General features: G+C 46.9%; 1 protein-coding gene across 1 annotated transcript in view; it reads right to left on the reverse strand.

The window, feature by feature from the left end:
- The window catches only part of DISP3 (dispatched RND transporter family member 3), a 95,734-nt gene that overhangs the window by 36,063 nt on the left and 34,791 nt on the right, over nucleotides 1-24,880 (reverse strand). The window contains exons 4-10 of the mRNA XM_018567779.1: nucleotides 20,949-21,085; nucleotides 20,344-20,478; nucleotides 17,155-17,315; nucleotides 15,843-15,982; nucleotides 14,060-14,205; nucleotides 11,809-11,970; nucleotides 10,580-10,741 (exon numbers count right to left, since the gene is read on the reverse strand). Coding sequence (XP_018423281.1) covers nucleotides 10,580-10,741; nucleotides 11,809-11,970; nucleotides 14,060-14,205; nucleotides 15,843-15,982; nucleotides 17,155-17,315; nucleotides 20,344-20,478; nucleotides 20,949-21,085 — 1,043 coding nt within the window. The remainder of the gene's footprint in view (nucleotides 1-10,579; nucleotides 10,742-11,808; nucleotides 11,971-14,059; nucleotides 14,206-15,842; nucleotides 15,983-17,154; nucleotides 17,316-20,343; nucleotides 20,479-20,948; nucleotides 21,086-24,880) is intronic.

The following is a 24,880-nucleotide window of genomic DNA, read 5'->3' on the forward strand; positions in this document are numbered from 1 at the left end:
GCACCTCCCCCTTATATTGATGGTCAATGGAGAAGTGACTCCTTACACTAGCAGTCAGGGGGAAAGAGTGCAAATAATATTTGAGGTCATTAATAGTCACTGGTCCTAAGTCATTGCTGTGTGACATTGGTGTTGAAACTATGAAGGCAATGCAGGTAGGAGATTAAACCACAACTGCTCACTGACCAAGGAACCCCTAACAACCTCTGTAGGAACCCTAGTTAACAAAGTATTCAAGGTCTCCTACATGATCAGTATTGAACAAATAAAATCCATACTAAGCAGTAAAAACACAAATGTAATAATTCCTTTAACTCAAGATTAATATTGGTTCTGGCCCCTAAAATGATATTTATACATATGCCTAGTTCTGGCTTATCACCAGTAACCCATAACAGCCAATAACATACAAGCCTTCAGAAGTCTTCCCTGTTGGCTGCCCCGGTCAAAGCAAGAAACTGCTCTTTACAATCGGAGTCATCTCAGTACTTCTATTGTCTGGAGGGAGGAGGCGGATTGGCGCCAAATAGACGCCTGTTAGCAATAATGTAATTTTATCTAGCCTCCCTTGGGCTGGAACCTGCTCCCATCCCGCTTCTCTTGTTTCAAGTTTCAGGAAGAGGAGGAAGAGAAAGAGAGAGGAAAATTAAAGCTTTAGGGCCAGGAAAGGTTTAAATAAAAGATGCCGACAGAAGCTGGAAGAGAGAACTGAGATAAGACTATGACTGCCTCTTCTTCTTAGCTTCCTGGCACAAGGTGGATAAAAGATTTAGGAGTCTGCTGCTTTTTCCCCGTCTTGTCTGGACTAGACGCACATCGCCCAAAAAAATTAATAAGCAAAAGATAAACAGCCTGGGGAGCCTGTGTGCGAGCTTAAAGGAAAACTCCACTTTTTGTTTCTATTTTACATTATTTCTACAGCTACTTACAGAAGGTTCCAAAGCAGGAAGCTAAATAAATCATCTGAATAGCACATCTCACTGAAAGGCTAGAAAACTGGGCTTCCTTTGGAAAACAGATGCCTTCCAGCAAATCTGGACGGAAGCTAAAAATTTTAAACTATCCTGCAGCAAAACCAAAAACATTTCCTTTTATGATCTTTTGTGATCCCACCTCAACCTAACCACTGAACCATCACGTTCTCAAACAATTCATCCCCACACAGCTACCTCCTCATGTATCACTGGCCCCTCCCTTTAGATTGTAAGCCGTCAGGGTCCTCCTTACTATCTTGTCTTGAATTGCATTGCGATTGTAATGTCTTCCTTATATTGTAAAGCGCTGCGCAAACTGTTGGTGCTATATAAATCCTGTATAATAATAATAATGATCTGTCATTCCCTAGCTGCCTCTAATGTGTATATATTTTAGCTTTAGGTTGGGTATGGTGTGCTGAGGCAGCCTCTGGCTTCTTATATGTCCTGTATACTGAAATATGAGATCTTTCTGCTATAATTCTCAATCCTATTCCTCTCCACTTGGGAGCTCTGGAGGTCTCAATCAGCCCTCGTGTTTTCCGGCTCCTTCTGTTGTCCATAATACAAAATTAATATAAATTCCAGAAGGGATGGTGCAATCTCCTAATAATAGCCACAGGAGGTGTGCAGACAGGGCCGGATATACTCTCTCTGCTGCCCCAAGGCCGGGTTCCTCAATGCGCCCCCCTACCCGCCAACCCCCTAATGGAGAATGGCAGACCTGCAGGCTGCATACAAGTGATCTCGGCGATATCGCCGAGATCACTTGTACAAAACAAGCAGCGGCTTCCCCGCTGTACATTTAGCTCTGCTTGCCCAAAGCAGGGCTAAATGTATAAAAAACGACCCGCCCAGCGTCTGGAACTGCATGTGCGGGGCATCGGGGAATAGGAATTCCACACCCCTGCTGCACCTCTACTCCCTGCTGCCCCAACACCGGGGGTCTTGGTTGGCCTTTTGGGAAATTCAGCCCTGTGTGCAGACCCAGGAACAGAGATCTCACCAAAACGATCCCAGATGGATATGAGGGTTTACCTCTCCAGGCATGCACCAAACACTGAAATATCAGTTTTGGTCGATCTAGCATCAGAATGATCAGGCTAAGATGGTAACAACAAATACAAATTCTATAGACAAAGAACACAGACATCTTAGGAGTGCTTTAAAAGTTTGTGGCTACCAAGACTGAGCTTTCCTTAAAAAAACAAAAAAAACACAAGTACAACACAACACAGGACCATCGAACAAATCAGAGAAGCAGAAGACACGGGGTAATATAGTCATCCCATATGTAGCTGGAATGTCAAAAAATGCAGAAGGATCATTAAAAATCCTTGTGTCTTTCTAGCACAGCAATACTCTGAGCTAGAAGCTTGACTTGGTGTATTGAGGGATGCAAACACCGGGGAGTCAACACAACCTCTCAATAAATGTATGGCCTAACATAGGAAAGCAAATTCTACAGGCCAGGACACTCTTTTGAGGACAGTGAGGTGCACATGTTGGACAGAAAGGTCAACTGCTTCGCAAGAGGTGTGAAAGAGGCCATTAAACTGGAATGACCATCCCTGAACAATGGTAGGAGGCCTTCAACACCACCTGTCTTCTGCATATGAAAAATTAGAAGAGTTTTGTCCCGCGTGAAGCGCTCGTCAGGGGGTCCCTGCACTCCGGCTTGAAAAAGAAGGGTCACCCTTCGAAACGCGTCGCCAGCCACAGCTTACCACGGCCTGAACATTGATGAGTGTTCCAAACACTCCATCTCAGCACGGGCACAGTGTGGGCACCCGCTCTCGGACACCGCGCTCCACCGCCCGTTCCACCACAGCATCTGACAGCCTGTGACACACTATTCTCGCCGAAATCATTCCACCATCCCCATCGAGATTACACCTCCGCTCCGATTGGTCAATAGAAGAATCCATCACCTTCCCTCTGGCAGCACTTCCGTCAACAGCCGTTCGCTGTGACATCCCGGCAGCTCCTCTGCCCCGCGGCTCCCAGGTACAGCACCGGCCGTCCCTCGGCTCTCCCGTCGACATCACATCACCCTGCAGCTCCGGCCACCAGCAGTCACCATCAGGACCCCGAGGACAACAGCCACCCAGAAGATTACCCCATCAGCATCCTGGCTAAACACCAACCTGACCGTCGTCGCTGACATCATGCCTCCTCCATCCCAACGGTGAGTTTCAGAAGTCCACCCCTACTTTGCCTACCAAATAACCTCACCCCCGGTCTTTCTACCCTTGTGTCCCCAACCGCACTACCGGACACGAGGGTCCGTAGCCAACAAACAGAGAAGGGGACCGAATCCACCGCTCGACTTCACCGCTTCACCCCACCCAAGGGGCCACACGTTTACGCTCACCCAGCTACAGGTGAGACCATTACCTTTCTTTCCTGCCACACCCAACCACATTTATTGCGCCAGGTAGTGGCGCTTCCGTCTTTTCCAATTTGTGTCTTCTGCATATAATGCTGCTTTAACATCTCCACACTGGCAATTTGACAAGTCACACCTTCAGCCATGCGATTCCAAGGATTGGCACCTACGCAGACTCTTTGACACAGAGGATGGGATTATGTAACTTGAACAGGGTGGTTTCCACAACTTTCATACCTCCCATGCTGTTCTTGGACAATCCACATCTGCCTTGACACATTCATTGGTGATTGGATTGAGGTGTCTGTGCTACCTGTGTATATGCTGGGGTATGTTTTCTGGCACTTATTAGAACTGAAGAAGTGGCTTGGAGAAGCTATAACATGTCTTCAACATTACAGAACAAGTCCAGTTGAATGTGATTGACTAAAACTTACTATTGACTATCACACTAATACAGCACATTATTAATCTCAGGTGCCCCAATCAAGCGGCGGCCATATTGAGTGGGGCACCTGAGATTAATAATGTACTGTATTAGTGTGATCCTAGCTCATTGTAATACTTCATTGCTGTGGTGTATGTGTATAGGGCAATGCCGCGGATGGCGCTCGTGCAGAAGAGCTTTCTTGGGCAAACCTCTTAGTTCTAACTAAACCGGGAGTCAGGCAGTTGGAGAACTCGATAAGTTGGAACTTTCGATAGAGCACCGACGTCCATCACCGAGATGGCGCCGGCAGGTAACAGCGGTACCGCGCGTGATGATATCACACGCATGCGCGATGACGTCACTGCGGGGTGTCACTTGGTACCCGCGCGGGGTGTCACTTGGTACCCGCGCGGGGTGTCACTTGGTACCCGCACCGGGTGTCACCCCGCCTCGGGACGCCTCTGGGATCATTGTTTTATGTGTCCTGTTCAAGGATAAAGATGCTGCATATCTTGCTGAAAATGTTCTGCACCTGAATAAAGAAAACTAATGCAGCCACTGCATCTAGGAAATGGAAAGTGGTAATATATCAACGTTTTGTTCTTAGATTTAGGAATATTTAAAAAAAAGAAAACAAAAATCGGCCAGAAAACCTTGTTTTTTACGACATTGTGTCACGGTGCATTACAGACGTTTTGCTAATTGCCCAACTGAAGTGAGCTGCTTAGATCAGCACAAATTTCATACAGCATTCGTTCCCATCAGGTGACGCGTTCAGGTAATTGTTCCCGTTCGATACGTAAGGCAGCTCTAGAGATTTCCAAACTTTTCAACTTCTTAATATTTCAAAGAGCAACTTCTATAACTTCAGAAGCATTTGCTTTGGTTAAGCGCGGCCGGTACATTCAGCGCACGCAGATCAATCTGGGGGGTCCCGCGAGTAGCAGCGTTAAATACACTATTGTTAACCTGATATGAACACCGTCTCTGATATCGCTCTGGGACGGGCGGATGAGGACCCAAGGTGACCAATTATCTCAATGAAAGAACAGCGTGCTGACCTGATCAATTCGCAGCTTATTGAAAGTCTCGGCGCAGCAAAAGTAAACGTCAATAAGTTTATTGGAAGAGATTATTCCGAGCGGCGTGTTCTTCGGGCCTCTCTATGGGTTCGCCGCTTTGGTGCCGTGCCACAGCAGTGTTATGAAAGTGCCGTCAGGTTTTAAAGATGAACTGAATCCTCACAAAGTCAGAAGCTACGTGCCAGCCCTTCACCTGATACTCCAATACAGGGGTAGGCAACCTCGACACTCCTGCTGTAGAACTAAAAATCCCATGAGGCATTGCAGGATTCTGACATCCATAGGCATGACTCCCAGAGGCAGAGGCATGAGAGTGCCAAGGTTGCCTACCCCATGTAAATCCTAGTGCTTGTGCAGTTCTTGGCTGTCTCAAAAATGTCTGACACAGATAAGCTTTTGCTGCAGATTCTTTCCGTGACTTGCTACAGTGTTGCAATCTGATCACTGGGGAGAGGAGACTTAGAAAATGCTTCTTCCTGCCTGCAGCAGTCTAATCACTGGGGGAGGAGACTGAGAAAATGCTCCCTCCTGCCTGCAGCAGTCTAATCCCTGGGGGAGGAGACTGAGAAAATGCTCCCTCCTGCCTGCAGCAGTCTAATCCCTGGGGGAGGAGACTGAGAAAATGCTCCCTCCTGCCTGCAGCAGTCTAATCCCTGGGGGAGGAGACTGAGAAAATGCTCCCTCCTGCCTGCAGCAGTCTAATCCCTGGGGGAGGAGACTGAGAAAATGCTCCCTCCTGCCTGCAGCAGTCTAATCCCTGGGGGAGGAGACTGAGAAAATGCTCCCTCCTGCCTGCAGCAGTCTAATCCCTGGGGGAGGAGACTGAGAAAATGCTCCCTCCTGCCTGCAGCAGTCTAATCCCTGGGGGAGGAGACTGAGAAAATGCTCCCTCCTGCCTGCAGCAGTCTAATCCCTGGGGGAGGAGACTGAGAAAATGCTCCCTCCTGCCTGCAGCAGTCTAATCCCTGGGGGAGGAGACTGAGAAAATGCTCCCTCCTGCCTGCAGCAGTCTAATCCCTGGGGGAGGAGACTGAGAAAATGCTCCCTCCTGCCTGCAGCAGTCTAATCCCTGGGGGAGGAGACTGAGAAAATGCTCCCTCCTGCCTGCAGCAGTCTAATCCCTGGGGGAGGAGACTGAGAAAATGCTCCCTCCTGCCTGCAGCAGTCTAATCCCTGGGGGAGGAGACTGAGAAAATGCTCCCTCCTGCCTGCAGCAGTCTAATCCCTGGGGGAGGAGACTGAGAAAATGCTCCCTCCTGCCTGCAGCAGTCTAATCCCTGGGGGAGGAGACTGAGAAAATGCTCCCTCCTGCCTGCAGCAGTCTAATCCCTGGGGGAGGAGACTGAGAAAATGCTCCCTCCTGCCTGCAGCAGTCTAATCCCTGGGGGAGGAGACTGAGAAAATGCTTCCTCCTGCCTGCAGCAGACTGATCACTAAGGGAGTAGAGACAGAGGGAATGCTTCCCCTTGCCTGCAGCTTAAGGCTGGCTTTTTGATAACAGGTCGAGCTTTTGTTTTAATCAGAGATGCAAAAAGCAGAGCTGATGTGATGTGATGTCAGCCCTTCTCTCTGCATGAAGACACTATGAATGAAGTGCGCCGTGGTCAGACATAATGTCCCAAATGATTAGTTTGTCCTCAATCTTCCCACATTGAATGACGCTGGGCATCAAAGAAGTACCGGGGGGAAAACCCGTTGTGCCTGAGCTCCTTTTTTATCCTCTGAAATGACTGGGGGCCCTTAGCTGACCGGGGGCCCTTTATTATTTAAAAAAAGATTCCTGGAGTTGGCCTTTAAATACACCAGTAATTAGATGCAGCTTTCGTCCAGTGAGCCACTCCTAAAAATTGCCAATTATTACAGGTCTGTCAGCTCCAGTGGGGCCACAAAATGGCTCCCTCTGCCCTATACACCTGACAGGTACTCTTCAGTGCCGAAGCTTCTGCCTCACCTTACAAGAAAGTCGGTCCGTGGCGTGTATTTAATTAGAATCCATTGTACGTTTCATTTTTCCATCTAAATTAAATGTCAAGGCGATTTCAGTGCAGACAGAACGCATCTCGGCACCTCTATTGTGGCATTAAACGGGCCAAGTGAATGTAATATTGACAGACTCTGGAGAGATAACCTCTCCCGGAACAGGTCAAAGAGATTGTTTGGTGAAAGGGGAAGGTTGTCTCCCGGAACGCTGTCAATTGTAAATGTAATAAGAGACGCTGCGCACAATAAGAAAACCATTATATTTCCTTACTGTGGGGCTCACCGCTAGAAAAAAGGGTGCGGCCCAGCCAGCTCTGCGTGCGGCAATGTCACCGCACAAGCTGCATTAGCAGCATAGACGGGACTGCACAAAACGCATGTGTCTGTCGCCAAGATGTCATGGGACTGGAAGGGACACCTCAGGGAAAAAAAAGATGTCTAGATATAAACCCAGTCTGTCTGCTTTAAACCCAGCGATACACTAGACATGTGCGATTCGTTTCGTTACGAATCGAAATTCGTACGAATTTCCTGAAATTCGTAAATTCGGAAGCATCCGAAATCCGAATTGCAGTTTCCGAATTATATCCGAAATACGAAATTCCGTTAACGAATTTCGGATCCGAATTTCGTTGAAACGGGAACTAATATTACCCCTGTAAATGAGGTTGAACAACATGACAAGATTTTTTTTTAATCCAAAATACGAAATTCCGCTGCTGCTGAGGGTTGCATTACAATACACAGGCAGGAAATACGAAATTCCGTTAACGTATTTTCGTTCCGTTACGAACATTCGTTATATTGAAGTTAAAAAGCAAAAATACCTTTGTTAATATATTGGAGTTGATGGTAGTTTTTGTTTTTTTATCCGAAATACGAAATTCGGATCCAAAATCCGCTAACAGAATTTCGTATTTCGTATTTTAAAAAAAATTACCATCGACTCCAATATTAACAAAGGTATTTTTGCTTTTTAACTTCATCATAACGAATGTTCGTAAAGTTACGAAAATGTGACGAAACTAACGAAAATTGGTATTTCGTACGAATCCGAATTGAGTTTCGGACACGAATTACGAAATACGAAATAACGGATATTCCGAAACGAAACACATTTTTTGACGGCGCACAAGTCTACAATACACTGAGGCAGCAAGTGGTTCACCCAATGCCAAAACACAAGATGAACAACATTGTGTACGCAGTCCAGTGCAGTGAGGAGTGCTCAGAATTGTATGCCAATGAACCAAAACAGCAGCAACACCAGCGTATGGCACAGCATAGAAGAGCCAAACCCTCTGGTCAGGATTCAGCAGTGTACCTACATCTAAAGGAAAAGGGTCACTCCTTTGAAGACAGTCAAGTACGCATCCTAGACAGGGAGGAGGACTGGTTCAAAAGAGGTGTGAAAGAGGACATTTATGTAAAAATGGAGAAGCCAAGCTTGAATAGAGGTGGGGGGGTGAGACGTGGGGGGCCAACCAAGGCCGGCCTTGGGGCAGCAAGAAGTAGAGGGGCAGCAGGGGTGTGGAATTCCTGTCTCCCAATGTCCGGGCGGGTAGTTTTTTTGTACATTTAGCCCTGCTTTGGGCAAGCAGAGCTAAATGTACAGCAGGGAACCTGCCGATTGTTTTGTACAAGTAATCTTGGCGACATTGTATGCAGCCTGCAGGTCTGCCCTGCCCCATGGGGGGGTTTGGCGAGTAGGGGAGCGCATTGGAGGAACCGGGCCTTGGGGCAGCAGAGAGAGTAAATCTGGCCCTGGGTGAGACATCTATTGTCTGCCACATACAATGCTGTTTTAACACCTCTCTGGGCAGATTGAAAATCCCTCCTAGCTCCAATTATGCAAATGCAATCAACACCTGGCTGTGACTAACAGATTATGTGGATTGGAGCAACATTCACCATATTTATTCCACTCAATTTCCCTCCTACTCAATACTGATCCTTTTCAGGAGAAAATTATCATGAGCTAAAAAAGCAAATGAAGTTAATTAAATCATCTCAGTGAATGGAGCCTGATGTGTTATGTCACACAAGCGATCTACATTGCCTTACAACAGCACATTATATCACCCAGCAACAGACACCATACTGTGTTATTCCACTACAACAAATGATGTGAAATGTCACTGTAACAGCAAATTACATCATGTCACAATGGCACGTTATAGATCACAGAGCAGCACAACACTATACTATATAATATTACAGTAAATGATGTAACGTACTGTCACACTGTAATAACAAATGTAATCAATAAGTAACAGAAAAATTATATCACATCACAAGAGCACATTATATCACCAGCAACATTATAGCACACTGTAACAGCAAATTGCATCAATAAGCAACAGAGAGTTCTATAAAAATCCTAATGTAAGATAGAAATCTCCAGCCCTCAGGAAATGAAGTTGAAAAAATAACGTCCATTTATTTGGACCAAACGTCACATATATTTTGCATAATCCAACGTTTCGGTCCCTTCATCAGGGCAGAGGTCAAATCTCTGCCCTGATGAAGGTCAATCTCTGCCCTGATGAAGGGACCGAAACGTTGGATTATGCAAAATATATGTGACGTTTGGTCCAAATAAATGGACGTTATTTTTTGAACTTCATTTGCTGAGGGCTGGAGATTTCTATCTTACATTGACTGCTGTGCACGGCGCCGTCCGTGTTTGTCACTTCGAGCACCACAATTGTTACTTGAAACGGGAACGCTGCAGGGAGTAACATTAAACTTACTGATAAAATCCAAAGACAGCACAATATATAACTACCAAAGGGCAAGTGTTGTATATAACTTACCTGTGTGTCTTCCGGTATTCTCCTGAGGCCTCCCAGCGGCATCCTGTGTCCTTCTTCTGATGTCATCTGCGCATGCACATATAAAGGAACTGTCCTCATGTCCAGCGCCCAATTATTGCTTTCCCCATTGAGTTTTTCCTTGCTTGTTTCTTCTTTGGATTGACTTCCATGTGAGGACCACCACCTCTGCGTATCCATATTTGCATATCCACCACCCATCCAGATGTCTCACCTGTCACCTGATGCCTCAGCTCTGTTCTTATCTTGGTCTGGTAGTCCACAGGCCCGCTGCCCAGTCCAGTCCATGGTTCGTCTGTTTCATTACAGACCTGTGTTCTTGCTGTCTTTGGTATCTTCTGCAGCCCTGCTGCCTGGTCCAGTCCACTGTTCATCTGCTACACTCCAGATCTATGCTCTAGTTTGCCCTGGTGTGGTCCTACAGCCCTTTGCTGCTCTCCTTCACATGACTCCTGTTCACTCCTCCGCCTCCGGTACGCTCCTGTGCTTTGTTTTCTACTAGGATGAGTTAGTCATCTCCGATTAGGACAGGAGGAACCTAGGGGTAGTGACCTGGGGTCAGCACACTGCTAAATCCAAACCTACGTTAAGGGGTCTCTAGTGGAATACCGGCTGGCCCTCAGACTCCACGCCATGGGGAATCCCATGTCACCTGTTTACGCAGAAGTCCACTATTCACCTTCATAACAGATGCCTCGGGTGCCTGGCATGTGAGCAGAGCTCCTTTAAATGCATGCACACCAATGACATCATTGGGCAGAAACAGGATGCCGCTGGGATGCTTCAGGAGGATTCCAGAATCATTTGCTGGACAAGGAGAGCCGGACATCGCTGGAGCAAGAAAGGTAAGTGACCCTGCTTGGCTGCAGGTGAGCTCAGGTCACACCTACCTGAACAGGTGACGCAGCTTATTCCTTCCGCACTTAGGTTGTTTTTAAGGTCCAGCAGTAACTGAATATTTGTGTCCGGTTTAAAGAGCACCGGGGCCCGGCTGGCCGGACGAAGACGAGCCGCAAATGATACAGAAAGGATAAGGATCACCACAAACAAACCTGAGGGGAAAAAAATGAGCGCAGCAGATAGAATGCATTAATCACTAAAATGTGCAAATGGAGGTTTATTAAACATTTCATTGGTGTAGACTGACAGTGTCCCCGCCCCCATAACTGTCATGCCTGCCTGCCTGTCATGATCATCCAATGCTTCACTTCTTTCCAAGTCTCTGACCCAGAACAAGTATGCAAATAGGATGAAAAAAATGGGATGTTCTACATTATTAAGAATCTGAATTTATTATTCTCCTCCCCTCCCTCACTTTTCTCTTTCCTCCCCCCTCTGTCCTGTAAACAAAACAGGAAATGAGAAGAAATCTCTCAGAAGTGAGGGAAATGTCCTCATCTGTCACTGGAACCATACCTCCATACCTACCAACATTTTGGTACTGATCCCTGGGGCACAGTCAACCCCACCTACCCAGTACAGGGTGGTTCTTCTGCAGTGGCCTCTCAAAACCCCATCTCTAATTATGCAGGGACCTCCCACTCTGCTTCTAATTCTGCAGGGACTCCACCCCTCGAACGCTGTAATGAATGCCTTATAGAGTTATTATGCATGCGCAGTAACTAAAATGAGGGTGACTCTGTGGTTCCAAGACATTGCCTGGGCCACAGCATCTTCAGGACTCAGGCCCAAGATGTAGGACTGTGCCGCCAAATCTGACATCTATGGATTCTAACCCTTCCACACTCGCACTCCATGTAAAAACACTACGTGCAGCAAAGCCTACAGCCTCTTAGGACTTGGGCACTTAAAGTATCTGCTGGGACCAATGAAACATTTTTTTCTTTAGATGCAGCTGTCTACAAAATGCTCCATGAAATGAATGTGTGTACAAACCCGGCCAGAAGCAAAATGCTCCAAAGCAACTACCATTTTCAGAAGGAGAGGTCGGGCAGAGCCGCTTACATGATCCATGACTGGTCCCCTTCAGTAATATAATGTATAAGCCCCAAAGCAGAGTCCCAGAGCTCAGAATAAGGAAAGCCCAATTCTGATTGGTCAGTGTGTCTCAATGGCTCTCCTCTCGTTAAACAAAGGCCGAAGAGACGGACCATCTCACCAACGGTAATATGGCGGCCCTTGACGGTGGTCCACAGCACGCAGTGGTGCAGGATGGTGTGCAGCCCCCTGATGAGCTGATCCGTGCGGTCTGCGTCCATCTTCTGCTCTACATTATCCGGCAGGACGGAGACCAGGGGCACGTCACCGAACTCCAGGGCCACTGGAGAGAGCAGACAGGGAGGTGCTTTATCGGGCTCACATTTGTAAATAATAGACAGCGCTTAAATAGAAAGAAAACGTATAAACAGCCTGTGACCTCATATTGTCCAATACAACATCACAAAGCATCATTGCATGCACGTCTTGTCATCGTATTGTAGTATTCCTACTGGGTATGCATCTGAACGGTTTGCTCATGAGCAATGCTAACGTATATCCAACATGTTCCTAACGGATCGGATCTATGCGGGCAAAATGGTGCTAGTGAGCGCCGCACAGGAAGCACGCCTGCTGTGTATTGTATATAGACATACTGGCTTTTAAGGGAGGGCGTGTGTCAGTGACCGGCCTATGGACACTTTGCTGAAATGTCCCGGAAATCGGTCACTGAGTACAACCCTTTAATGACCAGTGACGTCCATAGTACGTCACTGGCATCGGGCCGTTTAAACAGAAAGCCGCCGGGACTCTGTTTAAACTTGTAAAGCCGACTGTCGGCTTTACAGTAGATCGCTTCTACGGGCCGGTAAACGGGGCTCCCCCGCAAGCCCCCACACCCCTACAGTGTTTCCCGGGCTCTGCTGCTCCTCCTACGGGATCAGGACAGGCTTTTCTGGTGTCGGGGGGAAATTTGGGAGATCGGCGAACCGCCCTTCACTAATCTCGTCCCCGTACTATGGGACCGGGAGCGATGCAGATTACATCACTTCCGATCCCATAGCTGTCAGTACTGGGCTCCTGAAACCTGCGATCTGCACTTCAATAGCTTATTTCAAGTGTAAAGGTGATACTAGGAGTCTCTTGGACCCCATATATCACCTTAAAGAGTACCTGTCACTGCCAATATGCTATCACATGGGGGGCTTGTAAGCTCCCCCATATGATAGCAATTAAAGTAAAGTTTAAAAAAAAAAAAACGTTTTTAAAATTAATATTGAATAAAATAAATATAAAAATATTTTTTAAAAAACATGGGCATGTTGGGTATCTATATACTCGTTGTAACCTAATTTTTTATATTTTATTAAAAGAAATGGGTATTTTTTGTGTTTTGGGGCATTTAAGTGCATTTATCATTAAATTTGGGGGTTAATATCGTGCAACATAGAAATTTGCAACGGCCACCATTTTATTCTATAGGGTCTTGGCTTTCAGAAAATATATCATGTTTGGGGGTTTTAAGTAATTTTCAGGCCTAAAATGTGAAGGTCATGAAGGGGGTTAAAGGGGTTTGATTGACAGCTGGATTTAGAACCTCGTTCAGTGTTTTCTTGTAATCCGCAAGAAATCTATATTTCATTTTAACTTTAATGTGAACAATTTATACAAAATGAATATCGAGATAAAAAAGGAAAACCGGTCTGAGTTCTACAAATGATAATAAACTGTATTTCGACATTTCTTGCTACGCCTTGCAGGTCAATGAAAATGTTTTTGTACATAGAACTTATTACCTAATGACAGGCGTGGCCTTTTAAAGAGAACCAGTCACCTCTTGGCCTATGCAAACTTTTTAATACTATAATTGTGTTGGATCGTTTATGGATTTTCAATGCTGCCATTGCTGACCTTTTGGGCTCTGTGCCCGCTAAATCTCAGAACACAGTGTTCCCGAGTCACGCACCAACCTCTATGACCAACACTATGACCCCATTCACACTGAGCCAAATCAAAAAAAGCAATTTTTCAGCGCTGATTTGAGCGGCGCGATATTGAGCTACAGTGCACATTTTGTCGCGCTACGTAGCGTTTCTTTTGGCAGTCTATCAAAGCCTATTGGGGCCAAATCGCACGAAATCCGCCAAAAAAATAGGTCATGTTCGAGCTACAGGCGACATTGAGCTGTGAGAGGTGAACAGCTCCATTGAAATGCATTGGACGAGCTACACTGAGCTTCATGTTTGAACGATTTTTGAGCGGAAATCGCGTTACAAAACGCTCAGCGTGAATGGGGTCTATAGCCTCATCCGCACAGGGCTCTTTGACCAACTGAAGCCTGCTGAATCTGGACTCTACAACACCCAGAATGAACATCTGCAGCGTTCACTAGATTGCATTTAACATGTCACAGATGAAGCGATTCCACCTACCGGCATCCTCCTCCACCGTCAGCAGGGGAATGTCGTCGTCCAGGTAGGGGACAGTGCTGGGGACGGGGTGGGAGCAGGCCTCGCGCCCTAGTATGAGATCTTCATAGATATTCAGACTGCTTTTCTTGAGACACTTCTCACTGCAACTGAAGACAGAGAAGGAGATGATTGGAAATGTTCCTCGCTAAGGCACGCCGCATCACCGGAGAGCAATAAACAGAACCAGCAAGACTGAAATTCATTTAAATTCCATTTCTGGAGATGACGTGCAATTCTCCAAGGCACTTCCTGAGAGCGGCAATGGCGGGGGGGACAGAGCCCGAGTCAGAGGTGGCCATATATATATATATTAGGGCAGTTACTGATTAAAATTTTCGTGTTCGATTAATCGAAAATTATTTTTAATCGATTAATCGATTCATTTTGATTAATTATAACGCACATACAGATCCAACTACGTTGGCCTATACACATACAGCACAGCAATGAAGTAATAAAATGAACTAGGATCACACTAATCCAGCACGTTATTCATCTCACGTGCCCCACTCAATATGGCCGCCGCTTGAGTGGGGCAACTCAGAATAATACTACTAATAATAATAATACTCATTGCTGTGCTGTATGTGTATAGGCCAATGCCTTGGCTGGCGCTCGTGCAGAACAAGTTTCAAAAAAAATTTTATCGATCAAAAAGATTAACGATTAATCGAGAAATTAATCGTTAATTTGCACAGCCCTAATATATATATATGTGTGTGTGTAACACAGGATTCAAACAGCTCCGGTATCATAGAATAAAGTGTAATACTAAGTAACAACACTAAACATTATAGATAAGAACATTTTCGTATTTTTTTTCTCTTTTGTGTTACTGAAGCCCTGATGAAGAGTTGTGGCACCCGAAATGTGTTGGCCTTGCAAACTCTCTATAATTGGAAGAAATTTGGACTTAAAAGAGAAATAAAGTCAACCTTCTTTTTTTTTACTCCTTTTTTGGGGGTCAAAGGAGATCATTTACTAATGTACCCAATCTATAGAGCCAGCATGTGACACCTGGCTGTGGTGGAGACAAGACCAGTCACCCTGCTCAAGGAGAGAGAGCAGCAGTGACCGGTCTTTATTACAGGAGGGGCAGAGACAAGACCTGTCACCCTGCACAAGGAGAGAGAGCAGCAGAGAGCAATCTTTATTACAGGAGGGGGCGGAGATAAGACCAGTCACCCTGCACAAGGAGAGAGCAGCAGTAAGTGGTCTTTATTATAGAAGGGGGCGGAGACAAGACCAGTCACCCTGCACAAAGAGAGCAGTACTGACTGGTCTTTATTATAGGAGGGGGCCGGAAACAAAACCTGTCACCCTACACAAGGAGAGAGAGAAGCAGTGAGCAATCTTTATTACAAGAGGGGGCAGAGAAAAGACCAGTCACCCTGCACAAGGAGAGAGCATGAGTGACCAGTCTTTATTATAGAAGGGGGCGGAGACAAGACCAGTCACTCTGCACAAGGAGAGAGCAGCAGTGAGCGATCTTTATTACAGGAAGTCTCACACTGGATTACTGCACAGATCTGGAATACACACACAAAGCTCACCGAGATTCAAGAAGAACACGCATGACTTTGATATGTTTATCCCGGCGTTCAGCTTTAACGTGATCAAATCACGAAGTGAGCGATCTGTCGCCATGTAAGGTTCGGAATATATGAAATACTGTACATCGGGGTGAAGATACTTTTTACGTTTCTTCCGTCATCCGGCATTCAGAATACAAATCTCGACTCACTTTGAGTGGCACAGCGTCTCCAGCGGCGAAACGTAGGCTCCCCATATTCCCAGGGCCGCCGGCATGATAAACAGCACGGCTACCCAGCAGCACGAGACGATGAGTGACATGAAGAGGCCGAAGTCATGAACGGCGGGGATCTGCGAAAAGACGGGAGATGAGTCACAACTGTCAGGAAACAATATCATCAAACCAATTCCGGAGCGGAGGAAGGGAATCAAAGCCGGCTCCCTCCACCGGCAATCTCAGGCTGTCAGGCAACCCTTGCCTGCGTGCGGCGGAAGAAGACATTTACTGACAGCCGTGGCGGCGTTTTATAGAAACGCGGACTGACCTGTCACCATTCGAGGAAGCCATTTTGTAGCAGGAACTAATATTGCAGAAAAGAAGTAAACAAGTTAGGCGCTAATGATATCGGAGAGCAGACATGGAGCAAGCCGAAACAATGCTTCATTCAGACGCTAGAGCAGGTATAGGCAACCTCGGCCCTCCAGCTGTGCTGAGACTACAAATCCCTATGGTAGGAGTCATGGCTGAGGCTGTCAGTCTTGCAGTGCCTCCAGGGCTGGATTTCCCACAAGGCCACCAAGGCCAAACCTTGGGGCGGCAGGGGTGTGGGATTCCCATTGCCCGACTCCCGGGACATGCAGTTGCAGGTGCCAGGCGGGTAGTTTTTTTTCTACATTAGCTCTGCTTTGGGCAAGCAGAGCTAAATGTAGAGCGTGGGAAGCGATGCTGCCCACCCCCTCCTCCTCCGGTTGCCTCTCTCCCAGCCGGCTGTCACAGGAGAGCCAGCACGGTGCTAGAATGCTAGAACTCCTATATTGGGTTCAATAAAGAGAACCTGTTGCCTCCAAATGCTATCACACAGGGGCTTGTTAGCGCCTGACCTCCATGATTAAAAGAATTAGTGAAAGGGGCGGGGCCAGGGACAGTCAGCCTGGGGAGGAAAATGCTAGATGATAATGGACGTCCTCCTGCCAGGAAATGAGGCGGGCTCTATCTGACTTGCTGCAGCTTCTAATGCACATTGTTAGAAGCTCGCAGTGTGCAGTGACATCAGGGTAAGGGCTCGTTCACACGAGAAAAAGCCGGCACGTACAGCTCCGTGCTGCATGACCTGACAGTGGTTTAACCCTTCCCAAAAAAAAGTGGCTGGCTTTCAAAATATTTTTTTCATTATATGAGAGCTGGCTGCCATTAAGAAGGTGAACGCAGGTTTTAGCTGTGGCTCCATCCGTCACAATGGCCGTCTGAACGTTAACACAAGTGCCAGGCCCGGGCCTGATGATGAAACGCGCCGGCTTCTAACCTGGGAGAAGATGTTTGCTGCGTAGGCCGAGGCGGTGGTTAACGAGGTGAAGAAGGTCGCTTTCCCAGCCGTCTGTATGGTGTGGATCATACGCTGACGAGGGTCTTTGATGTGCTCGGCCTGGCGGTACGTGTTAATGAACACAAACACGTCGTCCACACCTATCGAGAGACACAAAAAACAGCTCACAGTACAAGGAAAACACCTTCTACTTTTACCTCAATGTGCACAGTAACCCATAGCAACCAAGACTTTGATATGATAAAAGCTGAAATCTAACCAGTTGCTATGGTAACATGCGACTGACTTTCTTGTACCTGGCCTATATTCAGTTTTAAAAACACAACAATGTGCAGTAAGCCATAGCAACCACCAACAAGTACTTTATAATGCGTCTCTGACTTGGTTACGATGGGTTACAGGACTATGCAAACATAATTTATTATCCTCTGAACACTTATGCACGTGCGTTATGTCCTGCGATAATGTGCGTTGCATTAAAATGGGTTTCTAAGCCACCAAAACATCCCAAAAATCGGGCGTGTCACATTATGACATAACGAATTGCAACGTACTATGGTCTGTGGCAGCAGCCTGTGCGTCGGGGGCTATTTGCAATAAATGGCATCGCAATTGTGTCACCACCTTTGTGGTTGCACGTGCGTTCCCATAATGTATAGATGTGCATTGGCTGGCTCGGGGATTGGGCTGCAAATTGCATTGAGACCTTTCTTTGACTGCCATTAATTTTGTTCCCTAGCAACCAAAACACGAAGGCCTCGTTCACACAGGCGTAAAGAACAGACGTCTGCTGTGCGTTCATAAAGCGTTCCAAGAGTTTTGCAAAGCAAATGGCTGCTGTTTACATGAATAGCAAAACCGGAGATGAGAAAATCTGGAGCAGTTCCCATAGTAACCGATCAGCTTCTATTCTCAGTCTGGTCAGTTAAGCTTTGGAAATAAAAAAAACAGAAAATGATTGGTTGCCATGGGCAACTGCTCCAGATTCTGTCTGCTCCAGTATTGATAAACTCCTTTCGCAGCGCCTTTGCCTCACTTTGCGCCACGGTAATTTCGATCTTGCCTGCGGCGTAACCAAGGCCGCCAAAATGAATTTAAATTGCATCTGAAATGCAAACTAACGCTACAGGCATTTTAGTCTTAAAGGGCAAGCACACGTTAAAGCAAAATTCACTTATCCTTTAGGTCCCTTTTAAGGTGACATCAACGCTCCCTCCATCTCTGTCGCGAGATTAAAGGAGAACTATGAGGTGAGTGCTTTTCACATAGACAATGAGACTGTCACAGGTCGGATCGGTAGGTGAGCGAACACATACCGGCGTTCGCTCACCTCTCGATCCTGTCACGGCTCTCTGCCGTGACAGAGGAGGGGCTGGATTCCCCCCTCCCCGCTCCGATCCGCCAGCGCTGACTTGCGGAACACGGCAGGTCACGCAGCTGGGCGGATCCCGGCACAATTGTCGGGATCCGCTTCAGCTGCGGCGTCTCAGTATAACACGAGCAGCAGCTCGCGGTATACTGCGGCGTCTCAGTATACCGCGAGCTACAGCTCGCGGTATACTGAGCCTAGGGTGACGGGAGGACGCTAGTTTGTGTCCTCCCGTTACCCTAAGGAGAACTATGGGGAAAAGACTTAACCCCATAGTTCTCCTTTAATACTTACCGAGTTCAGAAAGGCCCGGCCTTGGTTGTTTGTTTACATCCTGCGGTGGACGTCTCTTTCTCCTGGCCGTTTCTATGGGGCACTATGGGGCTGCGCGGGAACGACCAGGGAAGTGAGACCACACAGGATATAAAGAAACAACCAAGGCCGGGCCTGTCGGAACTCATTAAGTTTTCGTCTGTGCATGGGGAGTCACCTTAAGGGCCTAAAGAATAAGTGCGCTTATCCTTTAACTTAGGCTAAGGTCAGCAATTCTGTGGCTTCTTCAAAATCTCCCGTGTGACATGGGTCTTAGAGCACCATGGCTAGGGTTGCCACCTTTTCTTCCAGCGAAACCCGAACACTCTAGCGGCGCACGGAAATTTATTTGGGGAGCATGAGTCGATGCTTATTCATATGTAAATAGCCCCATCCATTCATATGTAAATATCACAGTAGAGACTATTTTTAGTGGGGGGCCAGTAGCCCCTATCTTAATTTTGGTTGCCCCTGTCTGTCTGACATCATGTGTCCAGTTATCAGCTGCCATCAAACCCGGACACAGTATTCAAAACCCGGACTGTCCGGGTGAATCCTGGACAGGTGGCAACCCTAACCATGGCTTTCGTGGGCTCCCGGCCTGCAGGCACCTCTTGGTACTGTCGTTTTAGCCAGGTACCAGTTTAGCAAGTTTTTAGAAAGTGACAGGTTTTCTTTAAAATGCACTACGACCCCAAAAGGCGCTCCGGAGCCGCCCACAGCGCATGTGCAGCTTCTGATTATTGATGAGCTGGAGCGTGCGCCGACACTGCCAGCCCCGGAGCAATGCATTGTGGGATCGGGTAGATGCGTGCACAGCCATGACATCAATGACACATCAGAGCGGCCTCGGCAGTGGCGTCCCGAGGCTGGGTGACACCCGGAGCGGTGTCCGAGTGTCACCCCGCAACCCCCCGCACCCCTCTTGTGACGCCACTGGGCCTCGGGCAGAGCAGTGAAATATGGAATCCGGCAACTTTTCTTTTTTTCGGTTACAAGTTCACTTTAAACTTTAAAAATCCGAAAAATCTCCTGGCCGTAAAACTGCAGCGACAGCATCGCGGGCCGATCACGGCGAGGACGCAATGATTTTCTATCAAGCTGCACCACATGCCGGTTTTATAACCTAAAAAGAAATATTGAATCGCAGCGCGTCGGAGAATGATAAAAGGAAAGTACTTTTATAGAAAGCAGAATCGTTGTTGGTCACGGAGGAGTTCGGCGCCGAGCTCGCCGTTATTGGATTTTTACAGCACAGATCATTAAAGAGTACAAAGTGTATCTGTACCGCAGTGGGCGGGGGCGGGACAACGTTTCTGGCTTCAGGAAAGTGCCGCAATCCCGAGCGACCAATCAGAATTCAACTTTGTATCACATTTCCTTTATTGATCCTGCCAGTAACACACTTCCTGTCCTAAGGTGACAACCTACGGTGCAAAATATAACCCCATATAAAATTGTAATAACACACATGACCGCATACTTACCAATGCCGACAATGACGAAGGCCGCCACCCCGTTTAGTATTCCGAGATACTGAATGCCGAAGGCCACATGGTAAAGGAAAAGAGCCACCAGGCAGCTGAGGCCGATGCTGGCAATCCCAAAAAAGGACAGGAACACTGTATAAGGCGGGGACACCATTATTATTATTATTATTATTATTCATCATAATACAAACAGAAATAATAATAAATCATGAAAATAAAAACATAAATTAATGAAAAAAATATACAAGTTATACAGATTTCAGCAAACGTTCCCGCTTTTGTTCCGCAGATACTGATGTACGGGGGTTCTGGGGAACTTGCTGAAATTATTCTAAATGAGAGTTTCTACCTTCGCTACATTCACATGACCAATCCCAGCGCTGTGATCAGTCACTGCACTCCCGGCATACATTTAGAAGCAGATGACACATCCAGTGCAGTAAACATAAACGCATTGCTGGGGATGCCATAATAGTGCAGTGGCCGGGGGGCTCTGTAGAGACTTCTGGGGGGAGGCGGTGAGGTATTTATAGGAAAGGGATTTACTTGGTTTGCATACAGATCATATAGAAATGTTCTACACACACTTTCCCCCGCGGTACCTGAGAATGAGGTGAGGATGTAAACGAGGACGGCGATACAGCCGGTGCTGATGAACGCCAGCAGCATGTCGTTGTTGAAGGTCGTCCGCACTTCGAAGTCGAACAGGTCGGTCCCCCCGTACAGCACCTGAACTTTACTTGTGAGAGGAAATAAATACAATCATCAGAAAAACTCAGAACCCGGAATCTCATTATGTAAATACCAGAACAATGTGTATAGCTCCTGATCAAACAAGAACAGCTGACGCGTTTCAGGGGCAGAACACACCCCACCCCCAGTCCTTCATCAGGGCTTAAAAAGGGATAAGGATTGGATTGGACTAACTATGACCAAATGGATGTCCGTATGATGTGTTGTAAAGATCTCCTCCGGGGCTGGAATTGTAGTTGTCAGCTGCTGGTTACAATTCAAATTCTATATACATCCATTAGGTGAACCTTCTACTCTAAGGGGTCTATTCACAAAGCTGCCGAGGGCAGCCGAGTGAATGACCGATCAGAAGTGAAGTGAGCCGAATGCCGTTCGGCTGTTCACTTCAGGCTGGTACGGCTGATTTCAGCCGTACATCGGCACTCCGCATGCAGAGAACTCAGTGCCTGCAGACGCCTTTATCTGACATCAGAACTAGCGGGACCCTCGACTTCGGCGCACTGTGCGATTCAGCATGCGCTGACCCCGCTCTGTCATTTTACGTGGCCTGCAACTTAGTGGTACTATAACAAAGTGGAAGCAACTGGGAACAACAGCAACTCAGCCACGAACAGGTGATCGTGGAATATTTAATAGCAAGGAAATGTCACGGCACACCTGAATCCAATGATTGGGAGGGGTGTCCCAATACTTTTGGCAATATAGTGTATATACAGTCGGGTGAGTGAGCGTTGTCACCGTGGGACAGGAAGTGCGTTATTAGTAGGATCACCGGGTAAAAATAAAGGAATGCAGCCGCCTCATGTACGGACGGGTAGTCTGCAATACATTTCGTTGTTGGGTTTCTATCCGCTTTACCTGTAGCAGGCCACGCTACAGCCATAGGTGTGACTTTGGGCCACTAGGGGGCAGCGGGGACACAAAAGCCCCCCCCCGGAATTTCCCGCTTTAATGCTGAAAAGAGAAAAGCGTTTTATTGGGAGTTTTACTGCCGCCTGTTAATGGCTCGTTACGGGCTCCCTAATGGCCGAGGTTTGCACTAATTTAATTTATGAGCTTGCTCATCGAACCGATTTCTCCAATAACGCTCTTCAAAGGCCGTGTTCCCATAAAGATCGCTGTCCAAGCCGCGGCGGCGGCCAACGCTCAATACACCGGCCGCATTACCCACATTGTTCATCATTTCCATTAATCATCGGCGCCGGGCAGATCGAAGGAGACTCGGGGCTCTGCGGGCACCCAGACGAAATGATGAAAGAGTGTTTACTGAGATCATTCACGTCGCGGCAAAGTCATCAAAGGAGCATTAATAAGAACGCCGGAATTTAAAGGGGAGACTGATTGGCTTCCAGCTGGACCTCCCGCCTCCCCTTCAGTCTTGCGTGGTTGTACCGGCTCCTCTCCTGGACTGGAATGGCTTCCTCTGATGTCACTGCACGCCGGGAGCCTCTCACAATGTGCATTAGAAGCTGAAGCAAGTCAGATAGAGCCCGCCTCATTTCCTGCCTGGAGGATGTCCAGCATCATCTAGCACTTTCCTCCCCAGGCTGACTGTCCCTGGCTCCGCCCCTTTCACTCATTGGATTTCAGTTCTTTTAATCATGGAGGCTCAGCATCATATGTGGGTGTTACCTATGCAAATTCCACCTGCCTAGACACTCCCACTCCTCCAGGTCGGCACCCACTTTTTTTATTTTATCATTTTTTACTTTATTATCACTTTTTATTTTATTATTTCTATTATCTTTTATTTTTATTGTTTGTAATTTTTATTTCCTATGGGGGAGGGGAGACTGAGGAAGTACTTCCTCCTGCCTGCAGCAGACTGATCACTGGGGGAGGGGAGACTGAGGAAATGCTTCCTCCTGCCTGCAGCAGTCTGATCCCTGGGGGAGGGGAGACTGAGGAAATGCTTCCCCTGCCTGCAGCAGACTGATCTCACTCTAGGCAAAGTCACATGACTGGAGCTCAAGGACGGCTTTTTAATTATAAAAAGTGAAGCTTGTTAAAAACAATAAAGTTACATTGTTGCGGTAGATTGCAGAGATGTATCGGTGCAGATTTATCAAGTTGCCGATCGCTGCCATAGGAGGAGGTCGGCTCTGTCCATGTTCATAAACTGGAAGGCCTCATTCACACACAACGCAAGAGCAAAATTGTATACTGCGTTTATACGCGCATATGCGTGCACTATATGCAATCCCAGAATGCATCATTCGTAATAGAAATTGTAATGCACTATACACGCGTATGTGCGTATATATGCGCGTAAACATCCGTAATATATGCACGTAAATACGCAGCAATACGCTGTCCGGACGCATCTCGGTTCCATTCTGTTTGTGCCCATTTTTACGCTACGCAAATATACGGCTCCATACGCGGCTGTGTGTATGGAGCCATTTATTTGCATATGCTGCATGTGGTACAATACGCGGGTATATGTACGGCAGTGTGAATGAGGCCTAACTGGGACGGGCTGTGCACTAGGAATACATGGAGGAGCATTTATCAATACGGGAGCAGACAGAATCTGGAGCAGCTGAGCACGGCAGCCAATCAGCATCCACCTTTCATTTTCAAACGTTAACTGAAAAAACTCAACAGAGAAGCAGATTGGTTGCCATGGGCAACTGCTCCCAGATTTTTCTGCTCCAGTTTTGATCAATTCCCCTCATTGTATTTATTCTCAGACAATATCCCGGTTTGCTTCAGTCTCAGACCGGTTGCTAATTTCCTCTTCCCCGGCTTGTCAGGCCTGTCAGTGGGTGTTTGTACTCCCCCCACCCCAGTACAATCTGCTGACGTCCACACAAACGCGGATGAAGATTGTGTCTCTGCGCAGAGTGGCGGCGGATACGAGGAGACGGCGCTATTTAGCAGAACAATGCGGCGTCAGTCCTCAGAGACACAGGTGAGAGCGATCCCGCTTCGTCAGCGGCCGCGGACGGCGGGAAAACCATTCCGTGTGCAAATGAAAGTGACATTTATACATTTTTTATTACGGCTCCGCATTGTGTTTTATAAAAGGGAAGAAGGGAAAGTCTGAGCTCCAAAGTTTTATTTACAAGGGGAAAAGAACGTTCTGCTATGAAGAGAAAAACATGGATGATTCTTCACTATCTCATCATTCACCATCATCATTCATCCATCTCATCATTCACCATCCATCATTTTCATCATCCATCCATCTCATCATTCACCATCATCATTTTCATCATACATCATTCATCCATCTCATCATTCAGCATCCATCATTCTCATCATTCATCCATCTCATCATTCACCATCCATCATTCACTATCATCATTCATCCATCTCATCATTCATCCATCTCATCCTTCATCCATCCCATCATTCACCATCCATCATTCACTATCATCATTCACCATCCATCATTCACTATCATCATTCATCCATCTCATCATTCACCATCTCATCATTCATCTATCTCATCATTCACCATCTCATCATTCCTCCATTTCATCATTCACCTCCCATCATTCATCCATCTCATCATCCATCATTCACCATCTCATCATTCACCTTCCATCATTCATCCATCTCAACATCCATCATTCATCCATCTCATCATTCATCCATCTCAACATCCATCATTCATCCATCTATCTATTTTTCATCTACTTATCTATCTATATAAAATATTGTAACAATCTCACCAATGGTAGTAATCTCTGGATACATCAGCGTATGCCATCAATGTGTGCACAAATCTCTCCCATCCATCCTTCTATCCATCCATCTATCAATCTACAGTATT

The sequence above is a fragment of the Nanorana parkeri genome, unplaced genomic scaffold, assembly GCF_000935625.1.
Source record: "Nanorana parkeri isolate BGI_ZX_2015 unplaced genomic scaffold, ASM93562v1 scaffold1091, whole genome shotgun sequence".
In the NCBI taxonomy this organism is placed as follows: Eukaryota; Metazoa; Chordata; class Amphibia; order Anura; family Dicroglossidae; genus Nanorana; species Nanorana parkeri.